The sequence below is a fragment of the Phyllostomus hastatus genome, unplaced genomic scaffold (genome assembly GCF_019186645.2).
Source record: "Phyllostomus hastatus isolate PE091 unplaced genomic scaffold, TTU_PhHast_1.1 phas_scaffold_21, whole genome shotgun sequence".
Classification (NCBI taxonomy): Eukaryota; Metazoa; Chordata; class Mammalia; order Chiroptera; family Phyllostomidae; genus Phyllostomus; species Phyllostomus hastatus.
Genome location: NW_025334017.1, coordinates 25,422,394 through 25,444,821, shown reverse-complemented (window position 1 = coordinate 25,444,821; position 22,428 = coordinate 25,422,394). Strand labels below are relative to the sequence as shown.

Genomic DNA, 22,428 nt, shown 5'->3' with positions numbered 1-22,428 from the left:
TTAAAAGACACCTTGATCAACAGTTCTCAAAGTTTTATCTGAGGACACTGCAGAAATACAGGAGATCTTCCCTTTGCCAATTATTTTTCTGAGCAAACCTAGAGTTTCTTCACATACTTCAATGAAAACGACGTATTGCAACAGACTGGATGCAGGACATGAGAATCCAGCTTTCTATTAAGACATTAAGGATATTTACAAAGATGGAAATTATGCCACACCTCGCACATTTTTGTTGTTGTTGTTGGTTTTGGAAAGCAGATTTAACTTGTAATGCATTTTTTATTTTAAATAAACTTACAAATATCTTAAAATTCTGTTTTAATTTCCAAATATTAAATACTAACAGCTATGACCCACATAAAAAAGGCTCTTTTGAGACCTCCTAAATTTTAAGTGTTTTTAAAGAGTTTGACAACTTGGTAACTCCCAGAAGCCAGGTCTGGGTGACAGGAGCAAGTGCAGGGTTGGGAGGAGCGTGAAGGCATCAGTCAGGGGACTGATAAGGGAACTGGAATCTTGTCACAAGGACAAGGGTCCTTGAGTGGTACTAAAAGAGAAGAGAAGGTGCAGTCTAGTCTCCCTTCATTTTGTGGCACGTCCTAAAGTCAGCCTTCATGTTAGCGCCACTTCTAGAAAAGATCTCAAGAAAGAAGCGAGTCCAGAATCCTAAAACTAGGAAGGAGCTACAGGTTGTTGAATGAAGAACACTGAAGCTACTCGAGAGTGGAAAACATTTCTGGAGTTCTGGGTTTTGAGGGGATTTTTTTTTTTTGGCGGGGGGTGGGGGGCGCGGGCCGGGGGATGTTTTCCAGATGATACAAGATTTGTGAAATTCTGGATTACTATTTGTTAACACATTTTTAAATCTTTTGGAATACCATTTCCTGGGGGAAAAATTTTAAAGAGGACAAGTCTGTAGGGGATAGAGAGAAGGCATAAATGTACCTTCAAAACGTGTCTTAAAATTTAACACTTACCTACTATGCACTAAGTATTGTACTATATAGCACATGCTGCGTATTGGGGAGACAATTTTGAATTTAGAATGAAAAAATGTTTCAAATTATGTACTTGCTACATCGTTTTGAGTAATTTAATCTCTGAAGACTCATTTTCTTATCTATAAAATGTGGATAATAGTATTTATCTCAAAGGGGTGTTAGGGATTAGAGATAACCTGTGTCTATAGGCAGCACAGTGCATTGTAGGTCTTCAATGAATAATGGGAGAGTCCGAATAAAAGCCAATGTTAAATCCAGTAAGGGAGATAAGACTCACAGATAAACACTTTTAAAATACAAGGCGAAGGTATGAAGTGCCAGTGTCACTACGAACGTATTTAGAAAGTATAACGGAGATTTAAGGGAAGGGGGGGCACACTTGTTGGGATCCCGGGTATTTGTGGAAATTAGAAAATGTTAAATGAACCCCCACAACGCTACCACTTCTCCACCTCCAAGGTCGCCTCCTGCAGAGCATCACCGACCAGCTCCAACCTGCCCACCGCCCCCAAACACACACACCTCCCCGCTCGGTGTCAAACTGCTCCCCGCGGTTTCCACGCTAGACGGGAAGCGCTGTGCACTTCAGCCTTGCCCGACCCATCCCCGGCACCTTGGGCGTGGTGTGCAGCCCGAACTCCCCGGCGGCCGTCCACGCCGACCAGCGACCGGATGGGCCGTACTACCCCGCGCCCACCTACCCCGAGCTCCGCGCCCTTACGGTGGGGAGGAATGTTGGGATAGGAAAGAGGAACTCCCAAGTTCCCAGCCTCCCATCACCCACTCTCCCCTCAGACGCAGCGCTCCTCAGCCTCCGAGCTGGCCCTCACACCATCCGCTGGGGCAGCGCGGAGGCCCGGGACTGCGGCGGAGCTCCGCAGCGGGCCTCGCTCGGGATCCCGGGGGAACCTAGCGGCCGGGGTTCGCGCGCTCGCCTATCGATTGGCACTGCCTTGCTCCTCGCCTCCAGTCGCGGGGAAACCGGCTCCGAGCCCAGGGAAGTCTGGCTGAGCGCGTGGGGGACAGGGAAGCAAGACAGGAGGGCCAAGGGATTGCCGATCGCACGGATGAGCGCGGCTGCCGGCTCGCGTTCCGTCTGGCGGGTGGCGGCGCCAGCCAGCCTGCGCCGCGGCAGGCCAGAGTCGCGCGGCAGCCGCTCCCTCGCCTCGCGCCCGCGCGCGCCTTATCTGTCTGCCCCGGGGAGGGCAGCCCAGCGCAGGGCTCTCACGCCGCCGGGGGTGGGAGCCGGTGAGTGGTGGTGGGAGGGAGGGAGCGCGCGCGGGCGGCGGCCCCTCCCCTCCTCCTCCCGCCGCCGCGGAGAGCGCAGGGAGCAGCCGGGGGCTCGGCGGCGGCGGCGGCGGCGGCGGCGGCGGCGGCGGCGGCGGCGGCGGCGGCGTCTGGCCCCAGCTCCTCCTCCTCTTTTTCCTCCTCCTCCATCTCCTCGCTCCCTCCATCTGCCGTGGTTATGGCCCGTCGCTGGAGCACAAAAGAGTCTCCGCGGTGGAGGTCTGCGCTGGTCTTGCTTTTCCTCGCCGGGGTGTACGGTGAGTGTCCGCGTCTCCGCGCCCCGCTGACCGAACAAAGCTGGGGCGACCCTGGGCCCCGAGGCCTCCAGGACGGGGGTTTCCCGGGAGAACCGGGGAGAGACCCTGGGTGCCCGCGGGACAAAGACCCGGAGAGGGGTTAGGTGCAGCGGAGGGGGTGGCCCCGCGCGGAGATGCTTTCGTGTTCTTGCCCACCTCCAGACCCTCGGGGTGTTGGAGAAGGGCTTGGGTGTCCGGCCGGGGGGAGCCCCGATGGAGCGCGGGGTGGGGTGGCCGGCGGACTTCCAGACCTGGGCTGAAGGGCCCCTTGCACAACCCACCCACACAACGGTGTATGGCTGTGAGAAAGAAGGGGAAGTCGCCCCTGTCGCTGCCGGGACGGTCCTGCCAACCCCCGACCTTTTCTCGGGGTTAGGAAGTTCTCTCCCAGTGAAATTCCCACTGCAGCAGCCCCCCATCTTCCCCCCTGCCTGAAAAAACAGCCGACTGCTTTCCTCGCATCTCTGCACTTGGGGGCTGAGGCTCTGCCGATCCCGGGCGTGCAGGATCCTGTTCCTGCCCCCGGAGCAGCACGCGGGAGAAGGCCAGAAAATAGTTTCCAGCCCCACCTCAGTTTCTCTCTTAGGGCATACGTGTCTGCCCGACTCCTGGTTCACTTGTCACTTCATCCATCATTGCCCGCTAACGTTGTCACTGTTGCTTTATTCCAATCTGTGGACTGGGTTATTTACCGTGTATTCCTTCGAGGTTAAGAGAACGCTGAAGACGGTGCGTGAGAACTAAGCTGTGTATTTCATTGGGGTCCGAACAAGAGCTAAGGAATTAATTGGAAAGAACATCCATTGTATGAGAGACTTGAGTTCCACTACTGACTTAACCGTTCTTAGTTTATCGAACGTCGTGGTCGGTGTTTCAGAAAGCGCCGTTAACCTTGACTTTTTTGAGTGGTGCTTTGATTTCTTCAGAAGGAAATAATCAGAAGCTACCCTTCCACGGTTAAATTTTACTTGTAAAAAGTCTAAGACATTTGCCACAAACACAACACCAATGGTGGTGGCGATCAAGTTTGGTTAACATGTAATTTATGACCAAATATTAACTCCTTTCAAAGCAGTTTGTCTCTGGGATTAAATGGTATGGTAACTTTTAAAACCCGGGAAATTACACATGAAGACTGGAATGAACTATGAAATTAACTGACAGTCAAGAAATAGTTTTTGGGTGTGATTCAGAATGTATTGCTGCCTAAGCTGATTAGTATATTTTTTGTTTGTTTGTTTGGTGAGGGTCGAGGTTTGGCCCACATTTGATGTGATAATTGCCAGTGGTGTGCCTATGTGTGTGACCAGAAAACCCAGTGCATGACTTTCGTCAGTTGCATCTGGTGGCTGTGATCCCTACTTGCCTGATGACTTGTGGGTTTGGTGTACACCAGAGAAATCAATAAGCTGTTATGTTGTTTCTTCTAGCCTGAAGGTGAGTACAGTTCTGCTCTGGGTATAGTAATGGCCCAGGAGAGAGAAGAAAGTGAGAAGGCCCTTTAATCTAAGGTGATTAGGAGTGTCCAGTGTTATCCTCTACTATAATCAGACTTGAATTTTAGTGACATCTGATCAGACTGGATAAATAAATGGGTTCTTTTGCTCTTCTCTCATTAAAACCTATGTCATCAGGGTTTGAACTAAAAGTCTTCTTGTCCCTAGGCATAAGAGGCTATGAGCCCCATAATTTGTCTCGGTACATTCTTTTGTATTTGTAAACAAAACGGCTTTCTGGTAGGTACTTATCAAAGATTTATGGTTTTGGAATTTGTGTTTAGGGAAGAATTGTTAGGAGGCAAAGATTGAAACTTCTTTTTCCAACTATGTGGGACCAAATTATGAAACTAGCAAGTGATTTTGCCAAGGGTTGATGTCTCAAGCCACAAGTTTCAAAGTATAAGAAAAAAAGAGGTAGTGAGCCAGGCAGAACATGAAGCTGTGAGCAGAGATTAAAGGAGCCCTGTACCCTACAACTGGGGAAATTGTCTTTACGGCTGAGGTTTTTGTCCTCTTCTGTCTCTTCCACCATATGTGGGTTTATATGGAGAACAATAGTATGGGGGAGGGGTGCTTCCATAGTAGTAGTGAGGTTTAACTTGAATATATGCACTAGCTGTCATGAGTAGTGGATTCATAGTGAGAAATACCTATCACCTTAAAATAGCTATCATGTATGATACTGTCCCTTATACATCATCTGTTTTTTTTTAAGTGGCTTTGAAAATAATTAGAAAGCTCTGTTAAAACAACCAAGCATTCAGAGTAACTCTTAATGTAGACCCAGTGAAGAAAAGCAGGCTCGTTGGTCAGTATTTAGGCGGTTCCAATTAACTGGCTCTTCAGAGTGACTCTTATCTTTTAACTACAGTATTGAATGGCTCCAAATTGTACCTTGAATGTTTGAAACATTTCATATATCCTCTTTCTGAAATCTTTATTTTGGTGTTTAGTCTGTTCGCATGGCCATTTTAATGGACTATGTGACTATTATATGCAACCATTTTAGTGGAATAATGTGACTATTATACTCCAAGTTACTTTTCTGAATACCAAAGCCTTATTTGAAACTCTGAATTGTGATAGGGAATACTGTTAATGTCCTCTAGAAGTAATTGTTCAAGGACCAGTAATTATCTTTCAGGAGCTGCTACTTTGCATGTTCTTGAGAGTCAGTAGAAAGTAAAGGTTGATTTGGAAATTGGGGGGATAACATTAGTGGGGGCAACCGTGAGCTTTTCTGGGCATTGTTTTAGGCCTGCTGCACAAGAAGGTGCTTCTTCATAATTCACGTAGAGATGTCTGGCTTTAATAGATGTAAGGAGGTTTCTAAAACAGTCTCCTCACCAACAAAAGCTGTTATTTGGTAGAACAATGATTTGGTAATTGTTAACAGTTTCATTGCTTTGTCCTTTTCCACTTCTGTTTGTCTCCCACATCAGTGTATTCTAACTTTTCTTTTTTCACACAACCCCTCCTAAAGTATATATTATATTACTCACAGTATACAAAACAAAGTTCGTGAAGTAATACTTATCCTTACTGCCTGTGATGCTGCACCCTTACATTTCATATTCTGTTTAACCTCTCACTCTTCCTTTCTTCCTTTGCTGGTTTGGGCTGGTTAAATTACTTTTGGACCCACTAGTAGATTACAATCTGTAATTGTAATTTGAAAAACACTGCCCTACATGAAGATTTAAAATGCAATTTAAAATGTTTGTTGTGTTTGTGTATGCTTTACAATAACCTTAGAGAAGATTAGTTTTGGTTACTTGCTGCCGGAACATTTGGTACCAGTTACAACTCTTCCTGGCATATACTGGCTGATCTGTGATAAAATCTCCTTTAAACTGGATTTCAGCTTATTATAGTCAAAGGTCTTTCCTGTACACAGTACTATTTTACAATAGATGCTGTGTAGTATAAGATATTCTTTTAAACTCTTACATTTTATATCTAATGAGCAAATCTTTTCTCATGAGTTTTATGGACCATTCAGTAGCATTTGATAAATTTTCAGTTTAAGGATAGACTGAAAGTTCCAATTTTAGAAAGACAGTAGAAATAACTGGAGCATGAGGAAAAAGTCTAAACCAGATTCCAGTTTCTTCTAAACAAGTCAAGCTCGATCAAATAAAATATGTTGAATAAAACTGAATTAACTGCTCAACATACTCTCGTCCTGGGGTTTATAATCTCAGTTATATCCAGAGCCTGCGGAGAACGTGACAGTATGCAGCGCCTGTCACCAAACTCTAGGTGGGTACCAGGCAGAAAGGTGTAAGTGCCCACTTCCAGGGGTAACTGTGTTCCAGGAAGGGGGTGGAAGAGGTTTGAATGAAGTATATGGTCAATGATGTAGATGGTTCATAGATAGTAAAATCTCTGAAGAAAGCATGAGAGTGATGTCATGCTGAAAGTTAGCATTAGTTAAAGAAAATGTTTGAAAGGAAAAGACTTGACTTTTGTGGCTAGAAAATTTAAAGCTTAGCAAGAAGATAAGGGAACAATGAGAACTTTTTGTGTTTTCAATCTGAGATTGTTTTTTCTTACATGTTATCAATGATATTATAATTTAATGAGTAAATGATTAAAAAGGAGATAAACATTTAACATAGATGAGACATACAAATTTAAATAATTAGAAATTTTTTTATTTCAGAATTTTCTTTATTTAAAAATTTTTTTAGTTACATTTTATTGATTATACTATTATAGTTGTCCTGATTTTTCCTTTTTGACCCCACTTCACTCAACATTCCCCACTCCCTCAGGCAGTCCCACCACCATTGTTCACGTCCATGGGTCATGCCTATAAGGTCTTTGGCCGCTCCACTTCCTCTGCTGTATCTTACATCCCCATGGCTATTCTGTGCCTACCTGTTTGCATTTCTTAATCCCCTCACCTCTTCACCAATCCTTCCCTGCTTCCCTCACATCTGGCAACCATCAAACACTCTCTGTATGCACGCTTCTGTTTCTGTATCCTTCATGTTTGCTTAGTTTCTTTTTTAGATTCGATTGTTGATAGATACGTATTTTTTGCCATTTTATTGTTCATAATTTTAGTCTTTTCTTAAATAAGTCCCTTTAACATTTCATATAATAATGTTGGGCGATGATGAATTCCTTTACTTATTTCTTGTCTGGGAAGCTCTTTATTTGTCCTTTGATTCTAAATGATGGCTTTGCTGGGTAGAGCAATCTTGGCTGTAGGTCCCTACATTTCATGACTTTGAATATTTCTTGCCAGTCCCTTTAGCCTGCAAAGTTTCTTTTGAGAAATCAGCTGACAGTCTTATGAAAATCCCCCTGTAGGTAGCTAACTGCTTTTCTCTTTCTGCTTCTATCATTCTCTCTTTATCTTTAACCTTTGGCATTTTAATTATGATGTGTCTTGGAGTGGGCCTCTTTGTATCCATCTTGATTGGGACTTTCTGTGCTTCCTGGACTTGCATGTCTATTTCCTTCACCAAATTAAGAAAGTTTTCTTTCATTATTTTTTTCAGATAGATTTCCAATTTCTTGCTCTTTCTCTTCTCCTTCTGGCACCCCTATGAGGTGAATGTTGGACCTCTTGAAGTTGTCCCAGAGGCTCCTTATACTGTCATTTTTTTGGGGGGGGGGGATTCTTTTTTCTTCTTATTGTTCTAATTGGTTGTTTTTTTTGCTTCCTTATGTTCCAAATCATTAATTTGGTTCTCGGGTTCATCCATTCTACTAATGTTTCCCTGTAAACTGTTCTTTATTTCAGTTAGTGTATCCTTCATTTCTGATTGGATCTTTTTTATGCTGTTGAGGTCCTCACTAAGTTCCTTGAGCATCCTTATAACCAGTGTTTTGAACTCTCTCTCATAGACTGCTTATCTCCATTTTGTTTAGCTCTTTTTCTGAAGTTTTGGCCTGTTTTTTTTTCATTTTAGCCATGTTCTTTGTCTCCTCGTTTTGGCAGCCTCCCTCTGTTTGTTTCTATGTGTTAGATAGGGCTGCTTTGACTCCTGTCTTGGTAGCATGGTCTAAGGTAGTAGGTGTCCTGTAGGGTCCAGTGGCACAGCCTCCCCTATCACCCAAGCTGGGTACTTGAGGTGCATCCTTTGTGTGGGCTGAGTACACCCTCCTCTTGTAGTTGAGCCTTGGTTGCTGTTGGCAGATCGGTGGGAGGGATTTACCCAGGCCAGTCAGCTGCTGAGATGGGCTGTGACCACTGACCACCAGCCTTTACCGTCCATCTGTGGAGAATCTTCTGTGCAGGATAGGATTTAGGAAGTTGTGAATCATGAACTAAGACCAAGCATTCATATGGAAAAGCAGCTTAGGTAGGCCAGTAAGTTGGATGGGGCAGAGTCTCCGGGAATCTCCAAGGTGGGTCAAACAGTGTTAGCCAGGCTGATGGAGTGTCAGATATGGCACCAGATTGCCAGCTTTTTTTGGGGGAGGGTTTAGAAAGGGGACAACGGCCTCTGTTCTCCTTGATGCCAGACACTTCAGCTCCTCCTTTTATGCCACTGGTGCCTTTCAAGCTGCTACCCCAGTGCTGGAGCTTGAGGGAGTGAGTCTGAGTAGGTAATAAGTGCATGTGTGGATTAAGAGGAACTGCTTGGGACTCCAGCAGTTTTTTCCATTGACTCAATCCTGGCTGGTTTTTGCAGCCAGAAGCCGTGGGGACTTCTCCTCCTGGGCTGAGGGCTCTGGTTTGGATCTGGGACTCCTCACTCCTGAGACATCTCTCCCAAATTTTTATCCACCACATGTGCGTGAGGAACCACCAGCCCATTCCACACCTGTGCCCCTCCTGCCAGTCTGGATAGATGTGGTTTCTTTAATTCTGTGGTTGTTAGACTTCCATTAAACTTGATTTCTGATGGTTCTGAATGATGGTTGTTCTATATTTTAGTTGTAATTTTGATGTGGTCATAGGAAGAGGCAAGGCTTATCCACATGTGCTGTCATCTTGACCAGAAGTCCCAGAAGTGTAGAGTGAGTGTAATTCTTGTTCTTGCTGCACATCTTTATAGGGAAATGAAGGTTGTTCTAAACTTAGGAATTGAAGTTGACCTAATGATCTCCAGTCTCTAAAGTCACCTTTCCCTCCTGTTTCTCCTCACCATCCTGCCCTACTACTGTTTGGGGAGGGTGATTAGTAAGGTATGTACACCACTTATTCCCGTTTTCTAGGGTGTAGGATTAGATCCTGAAAATACAAATTACTAACCTATCTGTTCAGATGCATATCATCTGCCTTTTTAAGTAGATGCCATATATATGTGTGTGTATATGTATATATGTATATACATATATGTATATATCCATCTGTACAGATACTTAGTTTCAGTACTAAATTCGCTTAGGGAATTCTTAACTGTTTAAGCTATAGAAAGAAGACAAGGAAACTAACATTTATTAAATTAAGTTTCTAACATCAAGTTCAGTTCAGATACTGTGCTTGGTCTTTAATTATTTTATTGCCAGTTCGTCTTCATTAGGTCTCACTTAGCTATCCTATATAAGGTATTTGTTTCTTTTTTATCAAAGAGAAAATTGAAGGTCAGAGAAGTAATGACTTAGTTAGGAGTAAGCCACTAGGAAGTAGTAGAGCCAAAATTGCAACCTAATCCTGCCTGTCTCTTCACTCGTCCATTTATTTAGCAAGTACTCATTGAGCTCCTATGTCTGGCAGTTTGTAAGGCACAAGAACCTGATAGACACAGTTGCTGCCCTCACGGGGTTTACAGTCTAGTGAATACGGTGTAGCAAGCTCTCTAGAAGGAACAAGGATCAGAGATAGTGAATAGCAGACACAGAGTAATGAGAGAAAGCTTGCTTGTTGAGGAGACATGTGTAAGACCTAAAGGACAGCTACCCATGTTACGATGGGGATGAGAGAGCCCTGCACGTGGGAACAACAGGTGAAAGACCCAGAATCATGAAAGAGATGTTGTGTAAGAGCTGGTGTGTTGCAGGTAAATGAATAAAATCATTGTAGCTAGACCACAGTGGTTATAGGGAGAGTGACAGGTAAATATGGAATCTTAGGCAGGAACTCGGATTTTGGAAAACCAAGGTAAAGAGTTTGCATTTATTTTAAGTATAATTATTAAAGAGGTTTAAGTGGCATAGTTTGATGTCTGTTTTTGAAACGGTCACTGTTACCACTGTGTGGAGGGCTGTTACGAAGTAGGCAAGAGTAGAGATGGAATGATTAGGTTTGGACTGTATTCCAGGTGAAAGACATAGAAGTTTGGACCAACATAGTAATAGTGAAAATAGAAGAGTGTGGATTGTCCTTTTGGTAGAGAAGAAAGGAATACTTTCTTTCTTGTCACAAGAAGGAAGGAAGAAGATACTGGTGCAAGTGTAGTTAGGTCTGTGGGTTTGAAGGTGGGAGGATGGAGATGTCTCTAAATAATCGAACTTGAGATCATCAGGTAACAGTGAAGAGAAGGGATGAGAGATTGAGGATGATTTCTGTTTCCACAATTCAGTAGAACGTCTCAGACCCTTAGGAAGTTAAGCCTCTATTACATAATCTAGCAAGGAGAAGCCTAAGAACAGTCAGTGCAGGAAGGAATACTATGCTGTAGTGAGTGGTTGTGCGACACAGGACAAGAAGGGCGAGGACTTAACTTACGGGGAGAGACTTGAGCTTTCTATGGAGAACTCAGTTCTAAGGACCGTTATTTATGTGAGTGAAATAAGTACAGAACCTAATCTCTACAGTATTTTAAGAGTGTTTCAGGCAGGCAGTAAAAGGTGGGAAAAAAAGATTTTAAGGACTTTTTGCCCACACTAAATGACTTATACTAAGTGATCAATTAAGGATTGCTTCATATTGCTTCATATTGACTTTTCATCTTAGAAAAGTCAAGAATGCGTGGGTAGATTAGAGAATTTCAGCAATTTTAGAAAAATAAAGTGACCTTTAACCTTTCCCAGGATTGTATTGTTTATTTATAGAAGATATAACTTTAGAAGGTCCTGAAACTTTGAAAGAAATGAAGCTGACAGTTTTCTAGTTTTCTCTGAAGTATTTGGTAACTTACTGCCCAGCTATTAGTTTGGTAAAGAAGTTACATTGTTTTAGTTGGTCGGAGGTTGTGGGTTATTGTTAAGAAGTTACATTGTTTTATACTCATTTTCTTACCATTGAATGAGAGTAACTTGATACCTACCTTTAATTCACTAACATTTCAGTTATTAGAGAACTGGGAAATGGTGCCAATCTTTTAATGTTGAGATTAATTGGAGCATAGTAAGATGTTTAGTGGGTGGAATTTACCTTTCAAATATAAGATGAAGAGAAAGGAATCCTTTCTCATCTGACACTATTGATTGTTAAGGTGTCGTTTAGGTTTTAAGTTAGTAGATTAAAGAAAAGATGAATCTTTGTATCAGGTATATTCTGAAATAGAATTCAGTGTCTTGAAATTATAATTGCCTGTTCCAGTGACACTAAAACCTTTTACCAAGAATTAGAATACAGAACTCCTTTACAAAAAATTGTCTTGCTTAAATTGTCAAAGTAACTGTGGACCCTGAGAAAGAAGATACCTACTAAAAAGGGTGCCTGGTGGCTTACTAGGCTCAAATTTAAATAAACAAACAAAAGCAGCCCAGCAGCCATGCAAACAGTTCTTCAGGGAGAAGCCTGCACTGAACTGCCTGCCTGCACTGTGTTTCTGCCATCTGAGCCATCCCTTACCAAGGTTTCCTGGACTCCAGTTTCAACCCATAGGACCGAGGCTTTCCCCATCCAGTTGGAGCTGCATAGCTATATGCCCCATCAGCTATGTCAGAGTGGCTCCATTCTGACCAATCAGGACAACAGTGCCTTTTGGACCAATCAAACTGCAAGAATTTGGGGTCCTCATTGGTATGAGGACAGACCAATCAGAGACCCGGGGAGACGTCTATCTCTATAAGTCAGCTCCTCGCTGGGTCTCAGAGCGGACTTTCCCTTTCCACCCAAGACAGTGTTTCCCCAGCTTGAGCTGAAACAACGAACATGTCTCCCTGGAGCAGAGCAAAGCAGACCAGCCCGGAAAAGAACAAGAGCTATCTACCCAGAGTGGGCGCTGGGCCCAGGGCCCTCCCACAGCCATGCTGTATCACAATTGAGCTGTTTGCACTGAATAAAGTTCCTTATTCACGGCATCTCAAATTGAGTTGACATAACTCTGTGAAGGAGGTATTATTAGAAAACTGAAACTTTGAAAGTAGTGATTTTGCCTAAGGTTCACATCTCTGCTGTTGTTTATTTCTTGTAGAGGTCCATTATTTTTGTCTGCGTTATTGTTACAGCCCCCACCTACTCCGGACTCTATCTAGTCTTGTCCTGATTCAATCATATCACATATAGCAGCCACCAGAGTGATTTCTCCAAAGTACAGATATGATTATGTAACTTTCTTGCTTAAAACCCAACAATAGTTTGCTATTCTTAAAATACAAGAATAACTCACGAGGCCCTTCATGATCTGCCTAGTTTTTACCTTTCTTGTCCCCTGTCACTCTCTTTACCCACCATTCCCGTCCCTTTTACCACGTCCCTGCCACACTGAACACATTTCTCTGGTCTCTTGGCCTTTACACACACTGTATTCTCTGCCTGGCTTTATCTTCCTTCCTCCACCACTTTCTTATCTAGGTTAACTCCTGCCTGCTTTTCACCTTTTCTCTATATGCTACCTCCTTGGAGAGGTCTTTCCTGGTTCCTCAAAACTAGGCGCCCCTCTCATAAGCATTTCAGGCTGTTCTTAAGTGCAGTGTTGGTGTTGGCCTGTTTTACTTCTGTTTCCCCGTGGAGCAGTGCTGTCCAATAGGTGCATCCAGCAGCCCTAGCCCCTGCTTTTCCACGGTTTGCATTCTGCAGTTTCGGTTAGCCATGGTTTGACACTATAAAGTAAAATATTCCAGAAATAAACAATTGACAAGTTTTAAGTTGTGCACCTGTCTAAGTAGCATAATAAAATCTTGTGCTCTCCTGCTCCATTCTGCCCAGGACGTGAATCATCATCCCTTAGTCCAGCGTATCTGCATTGTGTATGCTACTCACCCGTTAGTCATTTAGTAGCCATCTCAGTTTTCAGAGTAATTTTTGCCACATCACTGTGCTTGTGTTCAAGTAACACTTATTTTACTTGGTGATGGCCCCACGCACAAGAGTAGTGATGCTGGCAATTCAGACGTATCAAAGAGAATCTGTAAAGTTCTTCCTCTAAGTGAGAAGGCATGCATGTATGGGAAAAACACATAGTATATGTAGCATTTGGCAATTACACAGTTCCAGGCGTCCACTGAGGGTCTTGGAAAGCATACTATAATAGGAGTCTCAAATGTAAGTTATATATATATAAATTTTCTAGTAACCACATTAAAAAGAAAAAGAAACTGGTGACATTAATGTTAATATATGTAACCCAGTATATCTCAAATATCATTTTGACATGTAATCAATAGAAAATAATTTTTCATATCAAGTCTTCAGAATCCAGTGTAAAATTTATTCTTACAGCCCATTTTAATCACACTAGCCCCATTTCAAATGCATAATAGCCACTTTGGAAAATAGTGTCTATTAAAACTGAATTAAACATGCCCTGTGATCTAGCAGTTTTGCTCCTAGGTATAAACTCAGCAGAAGTGGGAACATAATGTGCACCAAAAGACTTGTACAATAATATTCATAGCATCCTCATTCGTTATAGTTCCAGACCAGAAACAGCCCATATGTCCATCAGCAATAGAATGGATGGGTTAATTTTGGTGTATTCGCTTAAGGGAAAACTGTACAGCAGTAGTTCTCAAACTTTGGGGTCCTGGGACCCCACAATAATTGAGGAATTCAAAGAGTGCTTTTTTTTATATGATAGGGGTATGTTTTTAATAGATATTAAAATTAAAGAATTATTAAATACTTAATGACCTAATAAACCCATTACCTATGACCATAAATTGCATACATTAATTATGTTAAGTGACAAATGACTACATATTTTTCAAAACAAAAAAAAGGAGAGTAGTATTGCTGTACATTTTTTCAAGTTACTGCAATGTCTGACTTAATAGAAGACACATGATTTCTTACCCCTGCTTCTGAAGTTGGTCTCTTGTAACATATTTTGGTTGAAGTATAGGAAGAAAGGCTGGCCTTACATAGATGCGTAATTGTAAAGGAGAAAGTATTTCAATAGCCTTTTCGGATACGTGAATGTTCTTTGATGCTATACTAGAACTTTTAAAAATTTAGTTATAACGTGGAATCTGAAATGATATCAGTGAACTTGCTGTATTCTGTGAAACTCTGAAAGGATCTTGGGGCACCCTGGAGCCCACTGGCCACACTTTGAGAACAACTTGCTGCACGGTAATGGAAAAACGTACAAACGAACTACGGGTATAGACAGCATGGGTGAGTTTCACGTGTTGACCAGATGAAGTCAGACACTAAATTATAGGTGCTGTGTGATTACAGTCTAAGAAGTTAGAGTACAGGAGACCAGTACTCTGTTGGAGGCGCGGGTGGAGTAGTGATCGAGATGGGTACCAGGATAGCTTTTGGGCTGATGGTTATATTCTGAGTGTTGACCTAAGTGACAGTTTACACAGATACAGTGTTTTTTTGGTGATAACTTGTAGAACTGTAAACTTTCCATTTGTACATTTTTGTATATCTATTTCAATTAGAAGTAATAAAACTTTTTTTTTAAAAGAGCAGTGTTCACAAATGATATCCTTGGAAGGTTTTCTGATAATTTAGATTTTCTATTGTTTTGCTTTTTGTTTTTGTCCTTCTTTGATATTTTTCTATGTATTTGATAATCAAAACCATTTTTAAAATGTTGTACTTTGTAAAATTTCAAACATTTTCAAAAATAAGGAAACTAGTGTAATTAACCTGATGTCCCCAACATTCAGCTTCAAAAACTGGTCATTATCTGGCCAGCCTTGTTTTATCTAGAATTCCATCCGCTCCCTCGTCACAAGTGATTTTGAAGCATATCCCAGACATCTAGTAGACTTAATTTCAGTGTGTATCTCTACAATGTGAGCTTAAAAAAAATCCCAATACCATTATCACATTCAAAAATTAACAGTTCCTAGTTGTCATCAGATATCCAGCCAGTACATATCCACCTGGTTGTCATAAAACGTGCAGTTTTTGAAACCGTTTGGATTAAGACCCACATAAGGTCCATACTCTGCAATCATTGATAGTAGTTGTCTTAATTTAATGGTTTCCTATTCCCTTTCTTTTTAAAAAAAAAATTCTAGATGACTTGATACAGCTTTATGGTATTAAATAGCACTAATCAAATTGTGCTATTCCTTAGATTCCTATATTAATAGTTTTTTGAGAATGGATGTTGAAATTTGTCACATAATTTTTTTTTCCTGTCCACAACAATCATGAGGTATTTACGAGGGTTTAAGTTATATCAGTGAAGCATACCTAACATAGTGCCAGACAGTATAGATTGAATAAATGAATTCATTTACCCATGAATGAAGTAAATTACAGTCATGTGATTCCTAATGTTGAACTGTTTTTGTGTTTATGGAATAGGCTATGGCAAGTTGGTAATGATATGTTATCTTTTGATCTGAAGCACACTCCCTAATTACTTTGCAGACTGTGTGTTCATATTGACGAGATCCCTCAGTTAGCCTGTAGTCAGACCTAGCCTGCTTCTCCCTCCACTTTTTTTTCTCTCCGTCTGCCCTAAACTAATTCCTCTCCTCCTGCCAGATTTTCTTATCTGACAATCCATTCTTTTAGATACAGTGGAACCTTTTGGTAGTTTTTGTCCATTTCAGTGGTCAGCACAGTGTAAAAGATTATAGTGTTGTAGTTGTGGTTATTTTGCCCTTTAAGATTGGGAAAGTAGAGTAAGTGCTTATGAACTCTGTAGGTGCTCTGATAGGAAAGCAAAAAATTAACAACTTTGTTCTGCAGACAGGAGAAGTGCTTTCATTTCTAGTGTAGTTAAACATTGTTTCACTAAGGAAGATAAAAGAGATGAGCCTATAAGAAGAGATCCCTTCTTGTGAATGAGCCTTACCACCAAGCCAAGCCAATAAGACAACTTAGTGGAGATGGATTGGTCCCATGAGAAGTGGAATCTGAAGGACGGGTCTGGGAGGTAGTGGGGCGGGGGCAAGGAGTACCACGGAGATGCTAAATGAGCACGGAGCTCAAGTCAAAGGGTGGGACTGTTGTATTCTATCAACTGGGTATTTCTAGCCCACTGAGGATTACACTTGAAGACCAAATTTACTTGCTGAAAAGATAGTAACCACAGTGTTGGTGTCACTAACACGATTGCTTGTACCTAACAGTATTTTTACTCTGGTACAAAGGGTGGGAGGTTAAGGGGAAACTACGGTTGGCACTGCCAGAGTGAAATCACCGTCCAGGGCTTAGGTTCCAGTGTCAATGAGTAAGGCTAAAATGTAGTTCTTTTACAAATTCCTTAAATCGTCTTTAAGTGCATTGTGTGTGTTTTGGATAGTCAGTGCTGAACAGTTTGCTTTCATTGTGTACAACACATCCAGTTTTCTCTCTAGCATTGGTACAGAAATTTCTTTGAGTAGTAGATAAAATGGTTGTATTTACGGGCCATATGAAAAATATGAATGAGAATAGATGAAATTACATAAATTAAGTCTGAATAGTATTCAGCTCCTCCACGTTGCTTTTTTTCTGGTGCGTTACAGTAAGGGACTGATGTATATGGGAGTGTTAGAATTCAAATTGGGATGCATTATTTATCCCTGCTTTTTATTTATTTTGTCTTTGTTTTTTATTTATTCTTTTATTCCCTGGCCTCAGTAGGGGGCTAGCTACAATAAACATAAAAATAATGGAAGTTATGTTTCTTAAAGGTTTGCTAGAATTTTACCCTAAAACTATGAGAGCATGGCCATTTTGGGGAATAACCCTATCTTTTCAATTTCTACCTCTCTGAGCCAGTTTTGCTAACTACTAAGTTATATTTTCCTAAAATATTTTAATTTTTTTGTATTTCCGTATTCAATTTAAAATGATAAATAATGTCCTCTCAAAAATATATTCTGTATCTGTGATTATACCACAATTGCCTTTCCTAATACCTGTTAATCTGTTCTTTTCTTGAACAGACTTATCACAGGTTCTCATTTTTAGATTTTCTCAAATTTTATTCATTCCAAAATTGTCTTAACTACTCTAATTCTCTTGCCCTTCCTTTATAAATTTTAGAGTCAGCTTGTTCCTATATGCAAAATATCCTGCTCAGCCTTTGAGAGGAATTGTATTAAATTTATAGATCACTGTGTTGAGTTTTCTAATCCAGGAGTGCAAGTTTTCTCTGTCCATTTAGGTGTTTGATTTTCTCATTAGTGTTTTATAGTTTTCAGCATACAGGTATTATATGTTTTGTTAGATTTTTTTATTTATTGTTTTTAAAGATTTTTCATTTATTTTTAGAGAGAGGAAAAGGGAGGGAGAAAGAGAAGGAGAGAAACATCAATGTGGTTGCCTCTCTCATGCCCCCCCCCTTCCACTGGGGACCTGGCCCTCAACCCAGGCTTGTGCCCTAACTGGGAATCGAACCCATGACCCTTTGGTTCACAGGCCGACGCTCAATCTACTGATCCACACCAGTCAGGGCACGTTTTGTTAGATTTATACACTGATTTTTTTCAACAGTGGTAAACACATAGTGGTTACTGTATCCTAGGCAGTGTTCTATGACTGTGTATTTGTGTATCTATATGTGCATTTATGATGCGTGGGTCACCGGCCAGCAGTGATCACGGAATGCTGCAGATGGCTCGACGAAATGTGAGAAGACATGCACAGAGACAGACTAGTTTCTGTGGAGAAGTAGGGACGGAGTGGCCACCCCCTCTAGTGGGGAGTGCACCGATTTACCGTCCAAACCTGCTTTTATTGAGCTCGTTTTGCATAATAATTCAGGTAAAGTACAGTACTCATTACGAGGAAGTAAGGAACAATAGATAACAAGGAACTCTGCCAGTCTATTTTGAGTCAGGGTCAAAGAGCTGTAAGACTTTGAAGAACAAACTAACTTCCTCCTTGGACCCCTCTCATTCAACTGAGAGCATTCTAAACAAAGGAGGTTTCACAGTAATTTACATGTTCTTTCTTAGGCCTGATCACCCGGGGAATCTGCCCTTTTCAGCACAGGGCTGCACCACCCTGTCATTGTTTCAGGCTTAGGTGGAGCAAGGGAACTAAGACAACCAAGAGATAAGGAGATTTTCTCCCAGATGATGAGAACTCAGGCTATGTCAAAGCCGAGGAGTGAGGGTCCATCACCCCCTTTTGCTGCAGCCCCCAAAGTTCTTCTTTTGGGGGGCCTCCCACGTGATCGTGCCTGTCTTAGATCATTCCCCCCTTGGGGAATCTTACCCATCTTTGGCTAGCCAACCAAGCTTTGGGGTTCAGTTATGAATGAAGCAGCAGAAGCAGCATTCCTGCCAGGGAGATAAGCTTTTGTCTCCTTGCTGGCTTACGGTTCCAAGGGCGTTCCCTTAGCCTAGGCAGGGGTTACAGCTTCTGATACCAGGCAGGGTGGTTCCCAACACATTTATGTATTATAGATACATACCAATTTTCTTTTCATAACCTTGTAGCCTAAATACCTTTGTTATGTTTATTTTAAAGATAAGAGATCTGAGGCACAGAGAAGTTAAGGATCTTAGCGAAGGCCACATAATTAGTAAGCTGAAGAGCTAGGATTTGAACCCAGACAGGGTGGTTCTGGACTCTGCACTTAATAACAGTATATCACTTTTGTAGTTTTACTTAGAAACCTCCCTAAATTCAATGCAGCTTGTATGCAAACTGATTAATTCCTGATACATTTGCTGTTTTAAATTCATTACTAGAACTTGTCTGCTTGTGGTGCTGATAGATGAGCCACAGATGCCAGTTCACTAATGTTTCCTGAATTAATTTTGGTTTCCTATTAACTGAGATTTCTAAATCGCAAGATTGCTGGGTTGTTGGGTTTATGCTACCTACCCTCAAGGGGTTTTTTGTGAGGCTATTAAATAGCTTCTGCAGATACTTTCTGTCTGAAATGTTAATTTTCTTCCTCAGTAGATGGACAAAAGATAATTATAGGAACAGGAATTGGATGGCTGATAAAATTAGAAACAAAAATTACCTCAAAGAAATGCAAATAGCACATACTGATTTAATAAATATGTAAAAATCAAACTGTTCTATTAAGTGCTTAAAATTGTCAATAAAGACATAAAATAGCCTTGGCTGGTGTGGCTTAGTGGATTGAGTGCCAAACCAAAGGGTCACCAGTTCGATTCCCAGTCAGGGCACATGCCTGGGTTGCGGGCCACATCCCTAATGGGGCGCATGAGAGACAACCACACATTGATGTTTCTGTCTCTTTCTCCCTCCTTTCCCTTCTCTAAAAATAAATAAATGAAATCTTTTTTAAAAAGACATAAAATAAAAATGCGTCTAGAAGGTAATGAAATGAGCATTAACACTTGACTAGTAGAAATGGTAATTTTTGGCCGATACATTATTAATATTACTTGACATACATCTTGGGCATTTTTTCCTTTCACTTTCTCTTCATAAACTGTTTCTTTAATATTGAATGTTAGGTTGTTTGTAGTTATGTTCACATGTATAAATACTGTAATTAATAAGTTTTTATTAATTATCTTAATTTTTATTCTCCTTATGGTTAAGCAATAAAAGTAGAATTATTGGGTCAAATGTTAGAGTATTTTTCAAAGCTCTTAGTAAAAATACCTTATTTTTATTTGCTGCTTACCATATGATGGTCATTGCTTTAAATGCTATATATACACACACATATGTATATATAATCTTCATATTAAGACTATGAGCTGAGTCTTGTTTTAACTCTGTTTTGCAGATAACAAAACCATAGAGAAATTAAATAATTTCCTAAGTTCACTCAATTAGCAGATTTTTTTTTTCAGAAAGACTTTACTGCTTTAAGTTTTTGCCCATAGAATCTAAGATTGTGTATCATTTTATACCCTTATCAGTGAGATATTACTATTCCTCATTAAAAGGATCCAAGGGTAATGGATGAATGGAATTAGCGGAAAATAACAAAAATAAACCTGAGACATTCTGTTGTATCCAAAAGTAAGGAGACCCCTAAAGACTCGTGGTTTAAGTCAGAAGGACACAGAGGCCAAATTCAAGGGGATCCCACTGGCCGATGATGAGAGAGCTTGAGTATCAAAAAAAGTAATGAAGACAGTTGAAATTTACTGAATATAAAAAAACTTTTTGGTTCCTAACAACAGAATTGTAGTAAAAAACAACCCCCTACCACTACAAGGGGTTACTTGATACCAGTGGTAAGATAGGGCACTAACTCCATACCCTGAAAATGAGCAATTATAAGGAAAGAATTAAGCATTTGTTCCCCCTTTTTCTGTGTGAACTGTGTTTAAGGTTAAGCAAGTAACATTTGCTGAGGGGAAGTTCTTTGCAGAATTTCAGTTAAAGTATAAAACATGGCAGGATTAGAAAATAATGAAATAATCTATTCAGGCCACAAGCACCAGCTTCATCTAATGAAACTGTTACCCAAATGGTCTTGTGGGAACTTGACGACGGAGGGATCCAACTGCTCTACTTGGGCCTATTGATTGACCTCAGTCTTAGGAGTGGGACAAGCAGCAAGTATGTGCCTCCTGGAATACCTGTGAAACATACAGCATCAGCTCCGAAGTATTCCAGCAAAAACGTTAGACCTGTGTCAGATCAAGCTTCTGCCACTGGGGGTAGGCAGACTAGAGCCTTTTGGCCAAATCCAGCCCATTGCCTATTTTTTTGTTTTGTTTTTTCATAATGTTTTATTGACACACAGCTACTCTGATGCATTTAAGTATTTTCTATGGCTGCTTTTGTGCAACAGTGGCAGAGTGGAGTAGTTGTGACAGAGACCGTATGGCCCTCAAAGCCTGAAATATTTGCTCTCTGGCCTTTTTACAGAAGAAGTTTGATTAGAGCTAGATGAACAAAGTCAAGTGACACAAAAGGGAGGTGACACCACTGGATGTGGGCCTCTGACAGGGCAACTGATCTGGTTTTTGTAACAAGTCAGCGGTATGGAAAATAAGGGAATATTACTTTAGGTTAAGAGACACTTAAACACAGTAACAAAATGAAATACTGACACTTCCTTTGGAGCCTGCCTTCAAATCAGCCAAATGTGAAAAGACATTTATGACATACCCACGGAACTCTCACCATGGCCTGGCTATATTAGATGGTATCAAAAATCATCATTAATTTTGTTAAAGTAATAGCATATAGTCAAGTAAGAGAGTGTCTGTCTATATCTCTCTTCATTCACTTAGGGAAATACACTTATGTAGTAGGGATAGATATATTTACATTAGGTAATTTCTAAAGATCTATGAAAAAGGATAATCCTCAACTTCATATATGATATTTTAATAGGAAAATGTCAGGTTGACAGGATCCTATTTTAAGATTTCTGTGGACGAGCAGGAAAGTTAAGAGATGAACTTCAATAGAGGTAAGTGAAAAGCTAGTTATTTGCTCAGAGGGGTAAAAAGGAATTCTTTTAATATATTTTATTAAATTGATGGGCTATAAGCCATTAAGAATCCAGGAGTCACTGAAGATCAAAAATGGTAAAAGCATCATGCCTTTGGTTTGGCTCTTCCCCCCGCCCCCCCCCCACATGTTGCTGAAGCTAATGCAGAGTTGAGTGAGTCCCTTTCAATCTACAGACTGAAGCTGCTCAAAAGCTTTGAATAGTCACTTACCAAACATTTTATGTTTTAACGGACAGTGGAAAGGAACAGCTCTCTACTCCTATAATCTAAATGAACAATTGGATCTGAAATCAGTTTCCCCTGTGTGTTTTTGAACTTAATTCACTGATGAAAGAATGCCTGTGGTCTTCCCCCCCGCCCCCATCTCTATACACTTTTCCTTCTCTTCTATCTTCTAAGCAAATGGTAACCTGAAACCAAATTGTTAATTATACAAAGGAGGTTTCATGCTTAATTTCAAGATCTGGTTATTTTGACTTATTAAATAAATAAACATTAACCAAGATCTCACTTTTTGTAGGAAATTGGGAAATAGGAAGGCAGGTAGAGAGAGTGAAAAAGAGAAGAAACAAAACAAAGGGGGAAAAACTTTTTTTGCCTTTAAGACACTCAAAAGTCGTCATAGAGGACAGGTTGTCAAATTAATAACCTAAAACAGGATGATAAGGGTCGTGGTAGTAATACAGTCCTAACTCGGCACTAATTTGATGTACTGTGGGAATGTAAAGGAGGACT

The 22,428-nt window shown here is 40.9% G+C and overlaps 1 protein-coding gene across 2 annotated transcripts in view; it reads left to right on the top strand.

The window, feature by feature from the left end:
- Nucleotides 1–2,173: 2,173 nt before the first annotated feature.
- LRP12 (LDL receptor related protein 12) overlaps nt 2,174–22,428 on the top strand; it is a 69,875-nt gene continuing 49,620 nt past the window's right edge. For both annotated transcript variants that reach the window (XM_045860765.1, XM_045860764.1), the window contains exon 1: nt 2,174–2,548. In XM_045860765.1, the coding sequence (XP_045716721.1) occupies nt 2,470–2,548 (79 nt within the window). In that variant the 5' untranslated portion in view covers nt 2,174–2,469. The remainder of the gene's footprint in view (nt 2,549–22,428) is intronic.